The sequence below is a fragment of the Lissotriton vulgaris genome, chromosome 6 (genome assembly GCF_964263255.1).
Source record: "Lissotriton vulgaris chromosome 6, aLisVul1.2, whole genome shotgun sequence".
NCBI lineage: Eukaryota > Metazoa > Chordata > Amphibia > Caudata > Salamandridae > Lissotriton > Lissotriton vulgaris.
The window spans coordinates 140,774,049-140,793,725 of record NC_141694.1 but is presented as its reverse complement, the minus strand read 5'-3'; the positions used below and the strand labels follow the sequence as shown (position 1 = coordinate 140,793,725).

Below are 19,677 nucleotides of genomic sequence, written 5' to 3'. Positions count from 1 at the left end.
TACCCACATCCACAGTCTATGGGCAAATCACTATGGATGAACTCTTCAGGGTTCTTTGCTTACGCTTTTCTGCCTCTCATGCACCTTCCACACGTAGTGCAGAAGATACAGCAAAATTCTCAAACACTGCTTCTCCTAGCCACCCCATGGGCGAGACAACCCTGGTACACAGCACTCTCAAGATGTCCATCAACCCCCACAAAATGCCCCCTATAGGCCAAACAACAGCAGAAATTAGACACCCAGACCCCCGCCACCTGAATCTAGCGATCCCGAGCTTGAGGTATTAGAATTTGACTACCTGGATCTTCTATAGGAATGTATGGACATCATTGCACGAGCCCCACAGACTTACTCCACAAGTCTGCTATGCAGCAAAATGGAACAAATGTGTCCATTATTGCATCCTCAAACACAGTGACATTACCTGCTTCATCTACAAATTAGGCTTTGCTACACGTCCACACGGCTCGGTTTAGCAGCCGTAGGCACCTACATTCCTCACTTTTACACATCCCTGTAATTAAAACGCTCATGGAAGATCTGAAAAGGATCATCCCTCTCTTTGGAATGTCAATTTGCTCCTTAACAGGATCATTGCTCCTTCACTTTGAGCCCTTACACTCTTGCGCTCTCCAATTTCTTCTTGAACTGTACCGTTCCTCATAGCCATAATATCCCTCGGATGCATCCGTGCGTTACAGGGCTTCATGCTTTAGGGAGCCTTCTTTCAGGTACACAGTGTCAGGGTCATACTCCTAACTTACTCAAGGTTCCACCTAAAAGTAATTTTCCTTCTTTCATTGTAACCAAACCATAGAGCTCCCCGTCTTCTTCCCTCATCCAGGCTCCTTAGCAGAAGACCCCTTCGCACACTAGATGTCCAACAGACTTTCATATACTACATTGACAGGGCCAAGCCGACTATCTCTTCATAGCCTTTGCTAAACCACTTAAAGGGTTGCCTGTTTCCCAAACTGGTATTACAATATAGATAGTCAAATGGATCCAGATTGTGATCACCTACCCAAAAGAGCACTCCCCGTTAAACCCAGGGCACACTCTGCATGCAACAAGGCAGCAACCATGGCTTTTCCTGGCAATATCCCCTTAGCTGATATATGTAAAGCAGTTACTTGGTGAAGTCCGCACACTTTTGCCAAGAACTATTGTGTGCGCACCTTAGTCAGACAGCAAGCAGTGGTTAGCTTAACAGTGCTAAGGACTTCATTTGAGACATCTGCACACTATATATCAAAAGTAAAGGGGACTGGGGGCTCTTATAGGTCCAGCATACATGGCCTTATGGTATATGTATTCAAACAAAGGTATGCAGTTCCTAAGAAACAGTAAAGAGAGAAATGTAGAGGACTGGTCTGTGCAATTAGATGTCCGAAAGGAGGAGAGGGTGTCTCCCACTTTTGGAACTAGGGCCCTCACACACCTGGGTGTCATGCTCCTAGTCATGCCAGCGCTTAAAAATGCCCAACGGGCAACCTTTATTTTGTAGCTACCGCTGAACATTAAACCAGTGGTGTGCCAGTTCAAATTTTAGCTGGGACAAGTGGACTCGCTGATTAAAATTAATTTTGAGTAGAACTGTGTCCTGTTTTAAATCTCCCTGACACCCTTTACACTCATCTACACCACTAGGCACTTTGGGAATAAAAGATTTCCGCCAAAGAGCCCCTCATAGGGTGCCCGTCAGGTATTGCAGCGCCTGACGAGGAGCATGCCCTATGGCAGAGGTCTTCAAACTTTTTGATGCCGAGACCCCCTTGTAAAACCTTTTTAGGCATAAGGACCCCATCCGACAAAAGTTTCTAGAAACTGGTACTCCTCATCATCAACAACTATCGACAACCATAAATGCGCCTGTTAGACCTAATCACATCCATCCATCCATCCATCATTCATCCACCCACACTTTCACACATCCATCCACCCTTTCATCCTTCCATCCATACATCCTTTACCCAGCCACCCATCATTTTCCACCCACCTTTTCACACATCCCTCCATATTATCAATGCAACCTTTTATCCATCCATACATCCATCCACCCTTTCATCCTTCCATCCATACATCCATCCTTCATCCATCCACCCTTTCATCCATCCATACATACATCCTTCATCCACCCATCATTTATCCCCCACCTTTTCACACATCCATCATTCATCCATGCAACCTTTTATCCATCCATCCATCCACCCTTCATCCATCCACCCTTCATCCATCCACCCATTCATCCTTCCATCCATCCTTCATCCGTCCTCCCGTTCATCCTTCCACCCTTTCATCCATCATTCATCCACCCACCTTTTCACACACCCATCCACCCTTCATCCATCCACCCTTCATCCATCCATCCAGCCTTCATCCATCCACCCTTTCATCCATCCATTCTTCATCCGTCCCATCTTTAATCCTTCCACCCATACATCCATCCATCCACCCTTTCATCCTTACATCCATACATTTATCCGTCATCCATCCACCCTTTCATCCATTCATCCACCCATCATTCATCCACCCACTCATCGCTCTTAGCTCTCGAGCCGAGTGGTCGCTCCCCAGTGTCTGTGACGACACCTGGTATCGTTGTGCAGCGCTTCCTATCTCTGCCTCGTTATTATTGCCTGCAATCTGCCTTGCTTGCCGCTTTTTGCACTGTTGTCATTTTAAATCGCCGCTTTCGCTCTGTTTTGATTTTCATTTGCCAGTGTAACTTTGTCTGTGTTTGCGCGTTATCCCCCAGCGCTCCGCTGCCATTTTGTTTGTTGTTGTGCTCCTAGCAAACCCGTCCCGCCTCCCAGCTGAGCCGCCCTCCCACAGACTACTTCCAGCGCTGCAGTACCTCGAAGCGCTGTGACTCGCTCTTAGCTCTCGAGCCGAGTGGTCGCTCCCCAGTGTCTGTGACGACACCTGGTATCGTTGTGCAGCGCTTCCTATCTCTGCCTCGTTATTATTGCCTGCAATCTGCCTTGCTTGCCGCTTTTTGCACTGTTGTCATTTTAAATCGCCGCTTTAGCTCTGTTTTGATTTTCATTTGCCAGTGTAACTTTGTCTGTGTTTGCGCGTTATCCCCCAGCGCTCCGCTGCCATTTTGTTTGTTGTTGTGCTCCTAGCAAACCCGCCCCGCCTCCCAGCTGAGCCGCCCTCGCCCCTCCCCCATCCATATATGACAGCTGGTCCCGCGCGCAGCGTTTACGCGCAGCGTTCGCGCCGAAGGTGCGCCAAAGGTAAGCCCGTCCGTGCCTGGACCGCGCCCAGCGCCAGACCCCCTGGCCCTCGCATTGCCCAGCCCTCCCGCACTACCTACGATGCCACCACCCTCCTAACCCTTAACCCCGGCCGCTCCCCCAACTGCGCCCAAGCCGCTCCTGGACACACCCATGGACCTTTCTCATGCAACTCCTGCAAATTCAGCGGCACCTACAACTACTCCGCTACGATCACACCACAGACTCCCGACCCCAACAACCTACAATGCATCTTGCTCAAACACCCGTTCGGTCCACAGGCACGCCATTGACCTATGGAATCTACTAGACACCATCTCTCCGGACGTCGCCTTCCTAACAGAAACATGGATAAACGCCTCTTCCGCCCCAGACATCACCATCGCCATCCCAGAAGATTATAAGATCATACGCAAGGACCGCACCGGCCACACAGGAGGAGGAATCGCTATCGTCCATAAGAAATCCATCCACATCTCAACCAGCTCTGACGTCAATCTCGCCAACTCTGAACACCTTCACTTCCAGATCCACATCGACCCCAAGACCACACTCAGAGGCACCCTCCTTTACAGACCTCCAGGACCCCGCGCACAATTTAGTGAGGACATCACGGACTTCATCACTCCACACGCGCTCCCCTCCAAAGATTACATCCTTCTGGGAGACCTCAATTTTCACCTTGAAAAGAACAACGACCATAACTCCACCACCCTTTTGGACAACCTCGCCAACCTCGGACTTAAACAACTGGTCACTTCCCCCACCCACATCGCAGGTCACACACTCGACCCTATCTTCACCTCCAGCAATCATGTCTCCTTCAGCCACACTACGGCTCTCCTCTGGACTGACCACAGCTGCGTCCACTTTACCTACAACAAGCCCAAACCCAACAACCACCCCCAACCAACTCTGCAAAGAAACTGGAACAAAATCACCATCGACCAGATCTCTTCATCGCTTCTTCTAAACGCCCCTACCCACTCCGCAAACCCCAACCAAGCCGCCACCAACCTCACCCTATGGTTATCCAACAGCGCCGACATCCTAGCACCACTGAAAAAACGACAAATCAAACTTGGCAGCAAGAAAGCCTCCTGGTTCAACGATGATCTTAAGAAATCCAAGAAACTCTGCCGCTCCCTTGAGAAGGCCTGGAAAAAAGACCCAACCACCAGCACCAAGGAAGCCTTCAAAAACGCCACTCGCACACACCACCAACTGATCCGAAAAGCCAAGAAAACCGCCTTCAAGGACCGACTAGATAGCAACGCCCACAACAGCAAGGAACTTTTCAACATCGTCAAGGAATTCACCAATCCCTCGGCCAACTCCAATGACATCACCCCCTCTCAAGCCCTCTGCGACTCCCTAGCCTCATTCTTCCACAACAATATTGCAGACATCCACAACAGCTTCGACAACCAACCCGGAGACCAACCCACCCAACCATCTGCTGGACCTTCACCACCCTCGAAAATCCTTAATGACTGGAACCCAATCTCCACTGAGGACGCTATCCGCCTGATGAACTCCATCCACTCAGGATCCCCCACAGACCCATGCCCTCACCACATCTTCAACAAAGCAGACTCCATCATAGCACCGCACCTCCGAGACGTCATCAACTGCTCCCTCAACTCCGCCACCTTCCCGGAGAGCTGGAAACACGCTGAACTCAGCGCCCTTCTGAAAAAACCAACAACGGACCCCACCGAACTCAAAAACTACCGTCCCATTTCGCTCCTTCCATTCCCGGCCAAAGTCATCGAGAAAGCTGTCAACAACCAGCTCGCCGCCTTCCTCGAAGCCAACAACTCCCTCGACTCCTTACAGTCCGGCTTCCGAGCCAAACACAGCACTGAAACCGCCCTCATCGCAGCAACAGACGACATTCGAACTCTACTGGACAATGGAGACACAGTCGCCCTCATCCTCCTCGACCTCTCCGCAGCCTTCGACACAGTCTGCCATAGCACCCTTCTACAGCGCCTCAGAAACATTGGAATCCAAGGAAAAGCACTAGAATGGATCACCTTGTTCCTCACCGGAAGAACCCAGAGAGTCCGCCTTCCACCATTCAAGTCAGAGGCCACTGAAGTCATCTGCGGCGTGCCACAAGGATCTTCACTCAGCCCCACCCTTTTCAACGTATACATGAGCCCCCTCGCGACCATCGCTCGCCAACACAACCTCAACATCATCTCCTACGCGGATGACACTCAACTGATCCTATCACTCACCAAGGACCCTAGCACCGCCAAAACTAACCTACACGAAGGAATGAAAGAAGTAGCTGAATGGATGAAACCTAGCCGTCTGAAACTGAACTCAGATAAAACAGAAGTCCTTATCTTAGGTACCTCCCCCTCTGCATGGGACGATTCTTGGTGGCCAGAAGCCCTTGGAAAATCACCCATCCCGACAGACCATGCACGGAACCTGGGCGTCATCCTAGACTCCTCACTTTCGATGAACAGACAAGTCAACGCCGTCTTTCATCCTGCTTCAACATTCTCCGCATGCTCAAAAAAACATTTCGTTGGATCCCCACCGAAACTAGGAAAACGGTCACCCACGCCCTGGTCACGAGCCGACTGGACTATGGAAACACCCTCTACGCCGGTACTACCGCTAAACTCCAGAAAAAACTCCAACGAATCCAAAACGCCTCAGCCAGGCTCATTTTAGACATCCCGCGTAAAGAACATATCTCTGGTCACCTGAAAAACCTCCACTGGCTTCCCGTCAATAAGAGGATCACTTTCCGGCTCCTAACCCACGCACACAAAGCACTCTACGAAATCGGACCAGAATGCCTCAACACACGACTGTCCTTCTACTCCCCCTCCCGCCAGCTACGATCATCCAACCAAGCCCTTGCCACTGTACCTCGCATCAACAAAACCACCATGGGAGGTAGATCCTTCTCCTACCTGGCAGCTAAAACCTGGAACTCCCTTCCCACTTACCTTCGCCTTACTCAGAATCACCTAGCATTCAGAAAGCAACTTAAAACGTGGATATTTGACAAGTAATTTCCCCACCCCTCCTCAAGCGCCTTGAGACCCTCTGGGTATGTAGAGCGCTATATAAATTCTTTGACTTGACCTTTTCTGTGACTCTCTCATGGGTGGGGGGGGGGGGTGTCAGTATCTCGGCGTCTTCTTCCTCTCTCATGGGAGGGCATCTCTGGGCCTCCCTGCTGGGGGCAGAAAGGCTGTAACATCTCACCGTGACGAACAGACTCTCAGGCATATTTCTCCAGCGCAGGCGCCAGGTATAAGGACTCGTGGGATTTGAACTAATGATTTATGGGACGTGTCAGTGGGGGGTGGGGTGGGGGAGGACCTTTCATGTGCTTTACTGGCGGGACCCACAGCTCCAGGCGCGCAGCATCCATTGAACTCAAAGGGCTACAGCCTCCTCCCACAGCCACCCCGCCCCCTTGTGTATTTCAGCCCGGCTGAAACAGCTTCACGGACACACACAAAGCCACAACCGAGTACTTCACAGGTCTTTAAAAGACCTTTTACATGTTAATGAGGCTTTGATGTTTTTCAACCCTCTGTGTAAATTAGGCCTCCGCCGTGAGCACCCTCAATCAGCCCAACGCCACTAAGGCAGACCACGCGTTTCAAGGAACTGCATGCTCTGACAGACTCTGCGACCCCCTTCCCAGAACTCCACGACCCCCCTCGGGGTCGTGCCCCATAGATTGAAGACCTCTGCCCTATGGTGAAGCATGACACCCAGCCTGGTGTGTGAGGGCCCTAGTTCCTAAAGTGGGAGACACCCTCTCCTCTTTCCGGACATCTAATTGCATCGACCAGTCCTCTTCTTTTCTCTTTAATATTTCTTAGGGACTGCATACCTTTGTTTGAATACATCTGCACACTAGCCACTGCTTGTAGGGGGTGTTACTGTTTTCCAGTCTATGCAGAGGATGTGTATGTATCTACAGTAACATAAGCTACAAATGGAAAAAGTTACGTACTCAGTAAGCATCTGTATTATTTAGTGCTCTGGATTCACATGTAACTACTCTCCTCCCCAGAACCATGTGGCTGTACTTGCATATCTCTTATTTACTAATGAATTCCCTTTTCGCAATGCATGTATGCACCATGCTACGTTCACTCCCCAATCCTAATACTCTCATCTGCTGTGCGAAAAAGTAATTTAACGTGTAATTGCTTCCCATGCAGATTCCCAGCTAAGGGTGGATGGAGTCACAGTACATACCGCGACTCAAAATACTTTCTTTGCAACAAAAAAACAACTTTCAAACGCCCACGCCCAAAACTAAATGGCATGAGTATGCAGAGCATGTGAAGAATATACAGCATTGCACATTACGAACAGATGCTTACCTGGTAACATTTTCTTTGTCTAAACTAAGCCCTTTACCTCAAACTCCAGGAATAATCAACAAATTACATACATGAAACAAAGGGTGATATTTAGAATTAAATTGATAAATTAAATAATTGATCACACCTATATCCCATTAAGGAAATCCCTAAAATAGCATGAGAAAAATATCAGGCACTGTTTTTTCCATTCTCCTTCTCCCTTCCCCCCCCCCAAGCCCAGTGCCCCCCCCCCCCCCCCCCCCCCCCCCTTTGCAGAATTTAGGTTCTGACTCAACAAAGGTCTCTATGGTAACCCATTTAAAATGGACCGCCTGCTCACATTGCCAGTTAAAGCAGTGCAATTTCCGGAACGTGTCATACAATGTATCAGATCTTTCACAGCAAATTATGGCTTGAGATCTCTACCGTATTTCATCCATATACAAATGCTAACATTATGTCAGTAGTTTCTTATATTTTTATTTATTTCATTATAGTTACAGTTAACAGGTAATTAGCACAAGAAAATCAAATTAATGAATCTTAACACTACTTTAAAGCTGACTAAATGTTGAGGTTGATATAGAGCATTTCCATTCTCAAGAGCCATTACTGAAAGAAAAAAGTATACCACTAAAAGTATGTTATGGTCTACGTTCCTGCGGTTGGCCTACTTGAAGTATTACCAATTTGAAGACTGAGGTCACATAATTGGGGCATTTTGGGCTGAGGTTGGTGTTCTCTCAAAATGTTTTACAGACCCAAACACTACATAGAATAATGTACAACATGTCCATCTAGAATACCTAGCTTCCAAACTACAGTTGCAAGTAACTTGTATTTTACAGCAAACAGGGAAAAGCTTGTTTTTTTAAGCCTCTCAGTTCTCTTCATTGGATGCAGATTTATTTTAATATGTGAATTTTAAGTCCTTAGTTGCCACAGTCTGAGTTATTACATAGAAAATGTGATATCTGTAGAAAGAGACACTGTGTTCTTGAAGTGTAAATGTGCTGTTTTCCAATAAATAAAGAGTACTATTGTGAACCACCATCTCTATATTTGGAAGCACTCCTTAACTACTACTTCTCTAGATACATTGTGTATGATGTGGCTCAGGTGAACCTCAAGTACCTCCTGAAAGTTGATTTCAACTATAAGACTTCGCTCTGGTGAACTGGACTCCATTACCTGCTAATGAGCTATTAGGTAGATGCTCTGCAAATAATGCCTGCAGTATACTGACATCGACTGTCCATTTAAGAATCTAAAGGAAACCTAAGTCCTGCAACATGACGACTTTTTAGATCACTTTAGACACGTTTTATATGCAAGAAATATCCACATCGATGCACTGGACTGAACCCAGAACATTATTCTTTCAAGTTTGTTTGGAATTCCAGATGTGGGCTGTCAGCTGTGTTGCTTAGAACTGACAGTAGACCAAAAAATAAGTGAACTTTTTTAGCAAAATAAGATAGAAGCTTGCGGATGTTTACACAAAATGGCTGAAAGAGAGCCTAAATTTTGTTCAAAATGTTCTTCCACATTACTTTCGTTTTGAATGTTAAACATTTATTTTGAAGCAGAAAATAAAAGCTAATTTCTTACAGAAATTGTTTATTTTTTAACAGTTGTATTGTTTGATGTCACTTTTATTACCGTGATTTATCATGCACACTGTCTAAAATTTTGTTTGAAACCTGTTGACTATCTTTTATTGTTCATCTCAGAAAAACTCTGGTAGAGAATACTTTTGACACAGATATACATATAGAAATGTAGATGTAGCTATAAAGATATAGAACTATAGATATAGAAATCTATAACCACAGAGATACATATAGATAGATCTATCTAATAGATGTGTGCAGATATATGTATATATATATTATGGCTGTAGATGCACATGCTAAGCATACTCCTGCAATCTAGTGTTGAGCTTGGAAGTTTGCAAGTTGCTTTACTTTAAAGAGTTTTCTCGAGTAATAAGATGCTGTGTGACTCCTCTTGATGTGCATTGCCCATGGACATTGACTCCAAATTGGATAGTTTATTTACATTCTCTGGGTTGGATGTATGCAGAGTAGGCTCAGAGTTTCACCAGGCCTTTCAAAATGGCCGTCTGGTCCTGTTGCTGTTTTCTTAGTTACCTGAAACAACCTTTTCACAAGTTCTGGTCAGAAACCCACTGAATCCATGGTCGAGCAACATCGGGGCCTAGCATCCACTAGTGGTTTAAGACGCTTCCATACACGTGGATTCCCCAAGAATTTGCTTTGGGTGATGGAATACACACTGTTGCAATACTGTCCTTTACGTCATGTAATATATCCGTGGGCTGACCAACAAGAGGTCTGTAAACATTGTCTGTCCCCAATCACAACGACACCAACTGCATCACATGCCTATTGTTTTTTTCAATGAAAATACTCCGATGTCAAGTGAATGTTGCGGGGCACGCACCACCGTGCAGCAACAAAAAATGTCCATCACCCCAGACATCTTCGGGAAAGATGAGCTTTTTGGCAACTAGCCAGAGGAGGAAGTCAGTCCCTGAGGCCTCTCCCTAAACTCCCTCAGTGCAAAGCCACCCAGCAGATCCGAAGACGACCAGTTGCAAGATGTTGCCACGGTATCTAAGCATGGGCCTCAGATTAAGAGCAAGCCCAGATCCAGGAGTACTCCATTACCTGAAAAACACAAATCGGTTCCCTGTGCTGACGTAATGCACCACTCTAAAGGGAGAGGAGCGTCTAGACTGAGCACAGCGGATGAGGCAAAGCTGCACACGGACCACCAACATCCATTGGCTCCAGTCAGCACCAACAAAAGCCTACAAAGGGCATAAAGCCTCCAGCCTAGGCTGTAAACACCCATGCTTCGATCCCAGCACCAAGGTATCGGTAGAACAAACCGTATGGCCATCGATTGACTCCAATGTCGAACGCTACACCGCTCCATGGTCCTCGTCGACACCCAAACTTTCCTCTGCATTGAAGCCACACTCGAACACCGAAACCCAATTTGGCACCAAAACAGCATCATACCCCAAAGCCATCTCAAGGCCACAGGGAAAAGGAAGTGCACAAACACCCAACAGCCCTCCTGGAGGACTTCGATGCCCCAATACTCAAGCGGCTTCAACAGTAACTGGATGCCAGGCAGCAATACCAATCTGCTCACCAGCAAGATCTCCACCAGAGCTCCTCCTCCGTTGGTGCCTATTCCTCACAAGAGGAACTCACATTTGAGTAAGAGACTATCCGCCATCTTTCCCCTCAAGAGCCTCCATCAGAGAGAGAGAGTGATCTAGCCGCCAGCTTAATTCAGTCTGCAACCATCTACCTCAAGGTGGATATGCACTGTGTAGGAAAGTGCCCCTTTTTGACATGTTCAACCCCACTTCTTGCCTGGTATTTGATTCAATTTTGACTGGGAGTGCACTGGGTTCCTACTATCCAGGTCCCCAGTGCCAGACCACTTTCCCTAAAATGTGCAATTGTTTCCCCAGTTGGCAAGAACTTTAGCACTTCCTGTAAGTCCCTAGTAAATTATACCCTTGTTACCTAGGGCAAGGAGGCTAAAGAGGGTCCTTAAGACCTGCAGCATGAATTATGCCACCCAAAGGGACCCCTCACCAAGCTCATGCAAATTGCCATTGCAGGCTGCATGTCTTGGTGCAGACAACAGTGAAAACACAGCATAGCACAGCCTTGTTGCCATGCCAGAAGACACTTCGTGCAGTATATTTAAGTCACCCCTACAGCAGGCTTACAGCCCTAAGGTGTGTGCACTATACTACATGTGTGGACATACTTGCCTGAGCAGATGTGTCCCTGTGCTGGTCAGTTTAATTACTGCCAGTACAAGTGATCAGGGAAGCCATTTTAAGTACATGTGCTGGCCACTGGTCAAAAACGGGTTCCACAGCTACCTGATGGCTTCACTGAAACCAAAGATGTTTGGTATCAACCATCTTGTATTAATAAGCCCACACTGATTCCAGTAATGGATTTATTAATAGATGCATCAGAGGGCACCTTAGAAGTGCCCCCCTGAACACCTACCAGCAACTAATGTGCTGCCTGACTGGCCCTGACCAGCCTGCCACCACAGACTAGTTTCTGACCCTCAGGAGTGACGGCCTACGCTCTCAGGAGGTCTGGGGCAAAGCTTGTCTGACAGAGGGTGTTTACTCACCCTCTAATAGGATAACCTGCAAATTAGCATTCCAAGGCAAGGGGCTTCAAAGAGCCCACCAACTTTGGAATGCAAATCTCTCTTCACTCAGAGGGATGCCACCCCACCCCCATCCCCTTGACCAGAGCCCATTTGGCACCTGGGCAGGCGGGAAATGTAAGTAGTTTGAGAGGCGTGTTCACCCTCAAGCTAGTGCAAACCCTATGGTGGGCTGCCTGATGTGGATACAAAATGTAAAAGTGATAGATTCCTTACCTTAGAATTACCCCCAGGCGTCAGACTGGATCCGGAAGGTTTTCGTCAGCAATTGCCCTGCTCAACGGAAAGTGGCGTGTGCTGCTCCGCGTCAGTCATAGGCGTCGTGATCGCCGGGATGATGTTACAGCAGCTACTTAGACGACGCCCTCGCGCGCTGACGACAGTTGTTTATATTTCCGCACCAGCAAGCGCAGATCCAGAGAGAGCGGTACCCCCAGTCAATTTTTGACTGAGTTTTTTGGGGACTTTTGTCTCTGTATTTTTGAGTCTTTGTCTCCTGGTGTATTGGGATGCCCGGTTTCAAGTCTTGCGAGGTTTGTCCCTGCATGATGTTGGTGAGGGACGCAAACCGCGAGTGTCTCTACTGCCTGGGTTGCGACCACGACCGCGTGTCGTGCCCCGACTGCCGGGCCATGGCTCCGAAAACCTTACAGGAGTGGTCCCGCAAGTTGCTTGAGGCCCGGGAGTCGCCTCCGTGCCGTTCCAGATCCTGGGCAAGGGGGAGGTTGAGGGACCAGTCGTGGAGCCACCACCATCGCTCGACGAAGTCTTCGCATCCAGGGTCAGGTAAGATGAAGCACAAGAAGTTGAAGCGACATCGCTCTTCGCCTTACCATAGTCTGTTCAACACACGGCTCAGGGTGCGGGTGGTGCCTCCCCCACGGCTCCGGCATGGCCTACTCAGTCGCCACCGTCCTACCCCCCATTCAGCTGGGTGTCATCGGCGTAGGAAATTATGTTGAGGTCGTGCGACTTGGGCGAGCGGTGCCAAGTAGATGTTAAACAGCGTTGGGCTGAGGGATGAGCCCTGAGGTACGCTGCTGTTGATCTCGGTGGCTTCGGAGCGGGGGGTAGGCGAACATCTGTGTTCTGCCAGAGAGGAAGGAGGTGGTCCAGTCCAGTGCCTTCTCTTGGATCCCTGCGTCGTGGAGGCGTGTTCGTAGTGTGTGGTGGCAGACCGTGTCGAAGGCGGCTGATAGGTCCAGGACCAAGTCCACCATCTCTCCTGCTACTATGGTCTCCAAACCTTCCTAGTCCGGTGTTTCAGGCCCACCAAACGCCAGTGGGCAGCAGGATTCCCCCGTCAATGCCCCCCCCCCCCCCCACTGGCGCACCATCACTACGGACAGGTGGGTTTTTCAGATTGTCCGAAGGGGCTACTCCCTCCACTTCGAGACCACCCCTCCAACCATGCCACCCCAATACCATTGCATGTCGGGGATCACTTGACACTTCTCCAGCAGGACGTTGGGGCCCTATTGGCCGAGGGGGCCATTGAGCGCATTCCGATGCCAGAAGTAGGTCGTATTTGTTACTCCAACTACTTCCTGGTTCCAAAGAAGGACAAGGGTCTGCGCCCTATCTTAGAACTTCGGATCGTCAGTCACTTCCTCCAGAAGGAGAAGTTCAAGATGCTCACACTTACTCAGGTCTTGTCTGCCCTAGACCCGCAAGATTGGATGGTGGCGTTGGACTTGCAGGACTCATATCCCCGTCCTTCCAGCACACCGGCGTTACTTGCGGTTCACGGTAAGCCACGAGCACTTTCAGTGCATCGTGCTCCTTTTTGGCCTTACCAGCGCCCCTCGGGTGTTCACAAAAGTGATGGCGATGGTCACAGCTCATCTGCGCAGATCAGGGGTTTCAGTCTTCCTCTATCTTGACGACTGGTTTTTGAAGGCGGGCTCACGCCAGGCAGTCGTCTCCCACCTCCAGACTACGGCTGACCTACTGCATTTGCTGGGGTTCTCCATCAACGTGCCGAAGTCTCACCGGATTACCTCTCAGAAGCTCCTCTTTATCGGAGCGGTTCTGGACACTTCGCAGTTTCGTGTTTATCCTCCCGAACAGCGAGTCGGGACATTCGGGCTATGATCACAATCTTTCGGCCCTTGTCCTGGGTTTCGGTTAGGATGACCTTGAGGCTGCTGGGTCTCATGGCTTCCTGCGTCCTGCTGACCAATCATGCCAGATGGCATAGGCGGGCTCTGCAGTGGGACCTGAAGTTCCAGTAGGGGCAGCATCAGGGGGACCTGACCAAGTACCTCCAGATCTCGGAGGGCACTGCACAACAGTTGCAGTGGTGGCTCACAAACCAGCATTGGATCAGCGGCAGATCCCTCTCCCTTCCACAACCGGAGCACACAGTGGTGACCGATGCATCCCTCCTTGGATGGGGCGGCCACATGTGAGAGGTGGAGATCAGAGGTCTCTGGTCTCCAGCGGAGTCCAGGATCCATATTAACCTTCTGGAGCTTCGGGCGATCCTACTTATACTGAAGGCATTCCTTCCCTCTGTCAAGTGAAGAGTAGTGCAGGTGTTCATAGACAACACCACCGCCATGTGGTACTGCAACAAGCAAGATGGGGTGGAGTCGTGGATCCTATGTCAGGATGCTCTGCCTCTCTGGACATGGCTAGAACGTCAAGGCATTTCCTTGGTGGTTCAACACTTGGCAGGTTCCTTGAACTCCATGGCGGATGATCTCAGCCGCTGGTGCATTCTAGATCACAAATGGCGTCTTCACTCAGAGGTGGCGCAAGGTCTCTTTCAACAGTGGGGGGAGCCTTGGTTAGATCTATTCGCCACCAAAGAGATGTCAGCAGTTCTGAGTGTTGGAATTTCCAAGGCGGCACTCGCTCAGTAAAGCTTTTTGTCACAAGTGGAGTTGCGGCCTATTGTACGCCTTTTCACCTATACCACTTCTACCCAGAGTGCTGAAGAAGATTAGGCGCAACCGAGCTCAAGTCATTCTTGTGGCCTCGGACTGGGCGTGAAGAGTTTGGTATCCCGAGCTACTCAGTATGAGCCTGGATCCCCCTGATTCGACTGCCTCTTTGCGAGCAGGGGACGGTTCTCCACCCGAACCTGTTCAGCCGCCACCTCCTTGCGTAGAGATTGAAAGGCGACAGTTGATTCCATTTGACTTGCCTCCTGTAGCCTGTGATATTATTCTGGCAGCCAGGCCTCCCTCCACTTAATCGGTATATGCCTGTAGATGGAACAATTTTGTGGCATGGTGCCCAGCAAAGGCTGTGGATCCGCTTTCTGCCCATCTTTCAGAAGTCCTTTTGTTCCTTCTTTCAGAGCACTATTAAAGGTAGACTTTAATAGTGCTCTGGGCACTATTAAAGGCTACCTTTCAGCAATTTCGGCCTTTCTAAATCTTCCTGGTCAGCCCTCTTTTCAAGTCCCCTGTTGTAAATAGATTTCTCAAAGGCATTAATCACCTTTTCCCTCCTATTCCATTTGTGATGCCACAGTGGGACTTGAATCTGGTTCTTACTTATTTTATGTGCGCTCCTTTTGAGCTGCTTCACAACTGTCCTCTTCGTTTACTTACTTTAAAGACTGCTTTCCTGGTTGCCATCACCTCCGCTAGGCGTGTGAGTGAGCTCCAGGCTCTTTCCTGTAAACCTCCTTTTCTATCTGTTCATCCGGACAAGGTTGTGCTCCGCACTCGTACTTCCTTTGTGCCAAAGGTTGTTACTGCCTTCCACATCGGGCAAACTATCACCTTTCCCACTTTCTTTCCGCCTCCGCACCCTTCCAGAGAGGAAGAGAGGCTCCACCGTCTGGACCCAAAACGTGCGCTCTCATTTTACCTGCATTGCACACAGCAGTTCCGAGTGGATGACCAGCTCTTTGTTGGCTACGTAGGCGCCAAGAAAGGCCCAGCTGTACACAATAGGACTATCTCCCACTGGGTCGTCTTGTGTATAAAAGCCTGTTATTCTCCGGCTAAAAAGGAACCTCCGGTAGGGTTGTGCGCCCATTCTACCAGGGCGTCAGCAGCTACTACTGCATTGGGACGTGGTGCCCCCCTGCAAAGACATCTGTCAGGCCGCTACGTGGGCCTCCCTGCACACTTTCACTAAGCACTATTGCCTGGACAGCCAAGTCTGGAGAGACGGCTTCTTTGGCCGTTCTGTTCTCCGTGACTTTCTGGTGTGATCTTGGTTCGCAGACCCACCACCGGGGTTGGTATTGCTTGGGGTATCTATTCTAAGGTAAGGAATCTATCACTAACATGCCTTTCAGATGCACAAGCTACTTACTTTCGGTAACTATATATCTGTAAGAGACATTAGTTAGTGATCGATTCCTTACCGCCCCACCCATCCTCCTCGTTATGCGAACTGATTTCTAGGGCTAAGGTCATCTCTTTCAGGGCCCTAGTTTCAATGCACCAGTGGTCAGTATCTTGCATGGCTCTGCGTTCCTGGCGTGGAAAGTCATGTACAGAACTGACGTCCATGCGAGAGGGCGGCATGTAAGTAGCTGCCGCGACGTCATCCTGGCGATCACGAAGCCTACGACGGACACAGAGCCGCACGACGCCAACTTCCGTCGCACAGGGGTGCTGCTGACAAAAACTTTCCGGATCCAGTCTGATGCGCGGGGTAATTCTAAGGTAAGCCCATTATCTACTACCCTACAATCCTCTAGCAACACTAAATCTAGTATTTAGGGGAGCCCTTGGCACCAGGAAATAAGATCCTGCTGAAGAAAATTGACCCTGAAGAGCTGCAAGAACAGAGGAGCAGCTACTGAGTTGACACCAACCCTTCCGGCCTACCTGCTATCCTCGACCCTTGTGCCAAAATAAACTTGTCTGGAAGCTGCTGTACTTCTGAAACCCTGGGAGGACCGCCATCCTTTCACCTAAGACCCAGGAACACCCATGGAGTAGCAGAGCGGCTTCCCTGCATTCTGCAAGCACCCCATGAGACCTATGTGGACTCTGGACCGCCAGAACCCGGCACCAGAAAGCACCACTGTACCCGAGCCACCTAGCCTGAGTCGCAGTGGGCCAACGGTGTCAGCGTTGTTCCCAGACTCTCCAGAGACGAAGCACACCTTGGGTTTGCCAACTGTTGACTTTGTTGACTTCCCAATGCTGCATGCCGCCTGCAACCTCTTTGTGCAGGCCCCCCACCAACCGAGAGTCTCTGGTGACGAAAACCCAATGCCTCAAAACACCTTTTCACCCGGTCACCACGGTACATGGAGAAGAGGACCAAAGGTGTCCCCACATCCCCGAGCATCGTGAGACCTGCACCCTCTTGCTGGTTCATCCCGACGGCCTCCCAGTCCTCACCTGCAGCGACTTTGTGACCGGACTGATCCCTATTGACTTACACGGGCACCTGACGCTGTACTGCACCCGGCTGTCCCAGTGCTGCCTGTGGTGACCTGTTGGTGCTGCCTTGGACCTAACTCCCATACTGACCTTAAGTCCTGAAGATTTATCCCACAAGTAGCTGTGAAGTAACTGCAGTATGCCCTTCCTTCATAAGATAGCATTACTGCTTCTGAAAATTGGACTGTAGCTTTTTTAAACTTACAAACCTTTCTATTTTGAAACGCAGCAGCGGCTGGTGACATTTAAAAGTTGAGGGGCGTAAAAGTTGGGAAGGGAGCCTGACACTCATTATGGGGCTTTGGGGGGTTCTCCCCTGGGAAAATTTTGAAAAAGAGTGGGCAAATGGTGCATTTTTAAGCAAATTTGAGAAGGCGATAACGTTAATAAGACAATTGTGAAAGAGTAGTTATGACGTCAGTAAAGAGATTTCCTATGGTAATGATGTAGGTAGCTGCTTATTCAGCATAACCACAGAAATTCATAACATTCTTTGAAATAACAAAGCTGAGTACCTCACAGATTTCCTTATTCATCATTTATGCTACCGTAGCAGATGCCATAACAACACAGTGTGCTGTTTGCTTTTTTTTAAAAAAAGGAACGTGAATGAATCCGCCACTGGAGCTCTCTAAAGAGGTGGATGCTGCCTAGAAGTGTCAAGCTGTAAACAACATTGTTTGCTTCAATAAGGAATAAATACAAAAGCACGACAGAAAAACACCTTCCTGGCTGTGCTTATGGTTTTTAATAAAAACACGACAAAGGTTTGAACGCATTGATATTAACTGAGCCACAATGTTTTTTAAATTGTTTATGGCTTCAAGCTGACTACCCCTTTCGGGCTGTCAGTGACACCATGGTCAGCAATCAGCCTGGAGTCCAGAATAGAGTGATTTGCTTCTGCATCCAGTTAAACTAAAATGACACAAAAAAGATTACAGCCTTCCAAATATATTACTAATAATAATAATACTAATACTGTGATTTATTAAGCACAACCGCTACCCCCAACAAAGGGTTTTCTCGGTGCTGAAAAACACCAGGTAATTGGGGCGTCAGAGGCTGGCGTGCATAATTTCAGGTCTACAGTACTGCTGTCTTGAACAGCCATGTCTTCAGGGCTTTTTAAAAACAAGGTTCTGACTTGGCACTGCGCAACTGGGCAGGGAGAGAGCTCCACAAAGCGGCTGTTTTAACCGAGAATGCTCTCCCACCTAGCCGTGCTTTCTCAAAGCGCGACGTCTGTAGCCAGTTGAAGGAATTAGATCGCAGCACCCGGTTTTGTTTGAGTACAAAGTCTTTCCTTCAAGTGCTTAGGGCAATTTCCATTCAGAGCCCGATAGGCCATTGTCATGGCTTTAAATATGATTCTTTTCTCCACTGGTTACCAATGTAATTTATGTAAATGCGGAGAGACATGTTGTCGGAAAGGAATCCGGCAAACCAGTCTCGCAGCCGCATTTTGAATCATCTGAAGGCGATGAATTGCATATTTGGGGAGGCCAAGATACAGAGAATTGGCGTAATCTAACCTGGATGTAACTATAGCATGTACAACTGTTTTGCGGCAGTCTTCCAGTAAAAATGCAGGATTTTCCGGAGATTTTTCAACTTACTAAAACAGGTCTCAGAAATTTGTTGTATTTGGGCTGAGAAGGTCAGATTTTCTTCCCATTTCACTCCTAGGTTGCGGATATAGATGGCCGGGATGGACGGATTGGCCATTTCTACTCGCCACCAGAGCTCTGACTCTGGCACGTTACCTTGCCCAAAGAACAGAACCTCTTTTTTTCCGCATTCAACTTTAATTTATTAGAATTCATCTACCTAGCTAAATCGCATAGACACCCCTTGAAATTCTTAAAACCATCCACCGTCTGCTCCTTAAAAGAGAAAACCAGCTGGGTGTCGTCAACATAGGAAATAGCTTTCACCCCCCAGTTGGCAATCCGAGAAAACAGAGGAGCTAGGTAGAGGTTGAAAAGTGAAGGACTCAATGCTAAGCCTTGGGGTACCCCGCACCATAGTTGTTTCGGCTTGGATTCGTATGGAGTGAGGGCGACTTTCTGCGTGCGTCCGCTCAAATAAGAGGTCGGCCATTTGAGAACATTTCCCTCCAAGCATCCTTCTTTTAGTCGCTCGCCAAGTATAGTGTGGTCCACAGTATCAAAAGACAGATCCAGGAGCATCAGCAACGCCGGTGCTCCTGAGTCCAATGAGCAACTAATTGACTCTGCCACCTCCAGTAGAGCACTTTCTGTACTAAATCCTGCTCGAAAGCCTGATTGAGTATCGTGCAGGATCCCATTCTGCTCAATAAAGCTAGTCAATTGGCGTTGCACCAGTTTTTCCAGCATTTTTCTTGGCGCAGGCAGCAGTGAAATAGGACGCAGGTTTTTTAAAACATTCAGATCTGGGTTTTTTTTGCAGTGGGAGAAAAGTAGCATGCTTCCATTTATCCGGAAA

The 19,677-nt window shown here is 48.7% G+C and overlaps 1 protein-coding gene across 1 annotated transcript in view; it reads left to right on the top strand.

The window, feature by feature from the left end:
• Positions 1 to 9,219, top strand: part of PARP1 (poly(ADP-ribose) polymerase 1) — a 461,510-nt gene extending 452,291 nt beyond the window's left edge. The window contains exon 23 of the mRNA XM_086926179.1: positions 8,698 to 9,219. Within this exon, the coding sequence (XP_086782305.1) occupies positions 8,698 to 8,779 (82 nt within the window). The 3' untranslated portion in view covers positions 8,780 to 9,219. The remainder of the gene's footprint in view (positions 1 to 8,697) is intronic.
• The last annotated feature ends 10,458 nt before the right edge of the window (positions 9,220 to 19,677 follow it).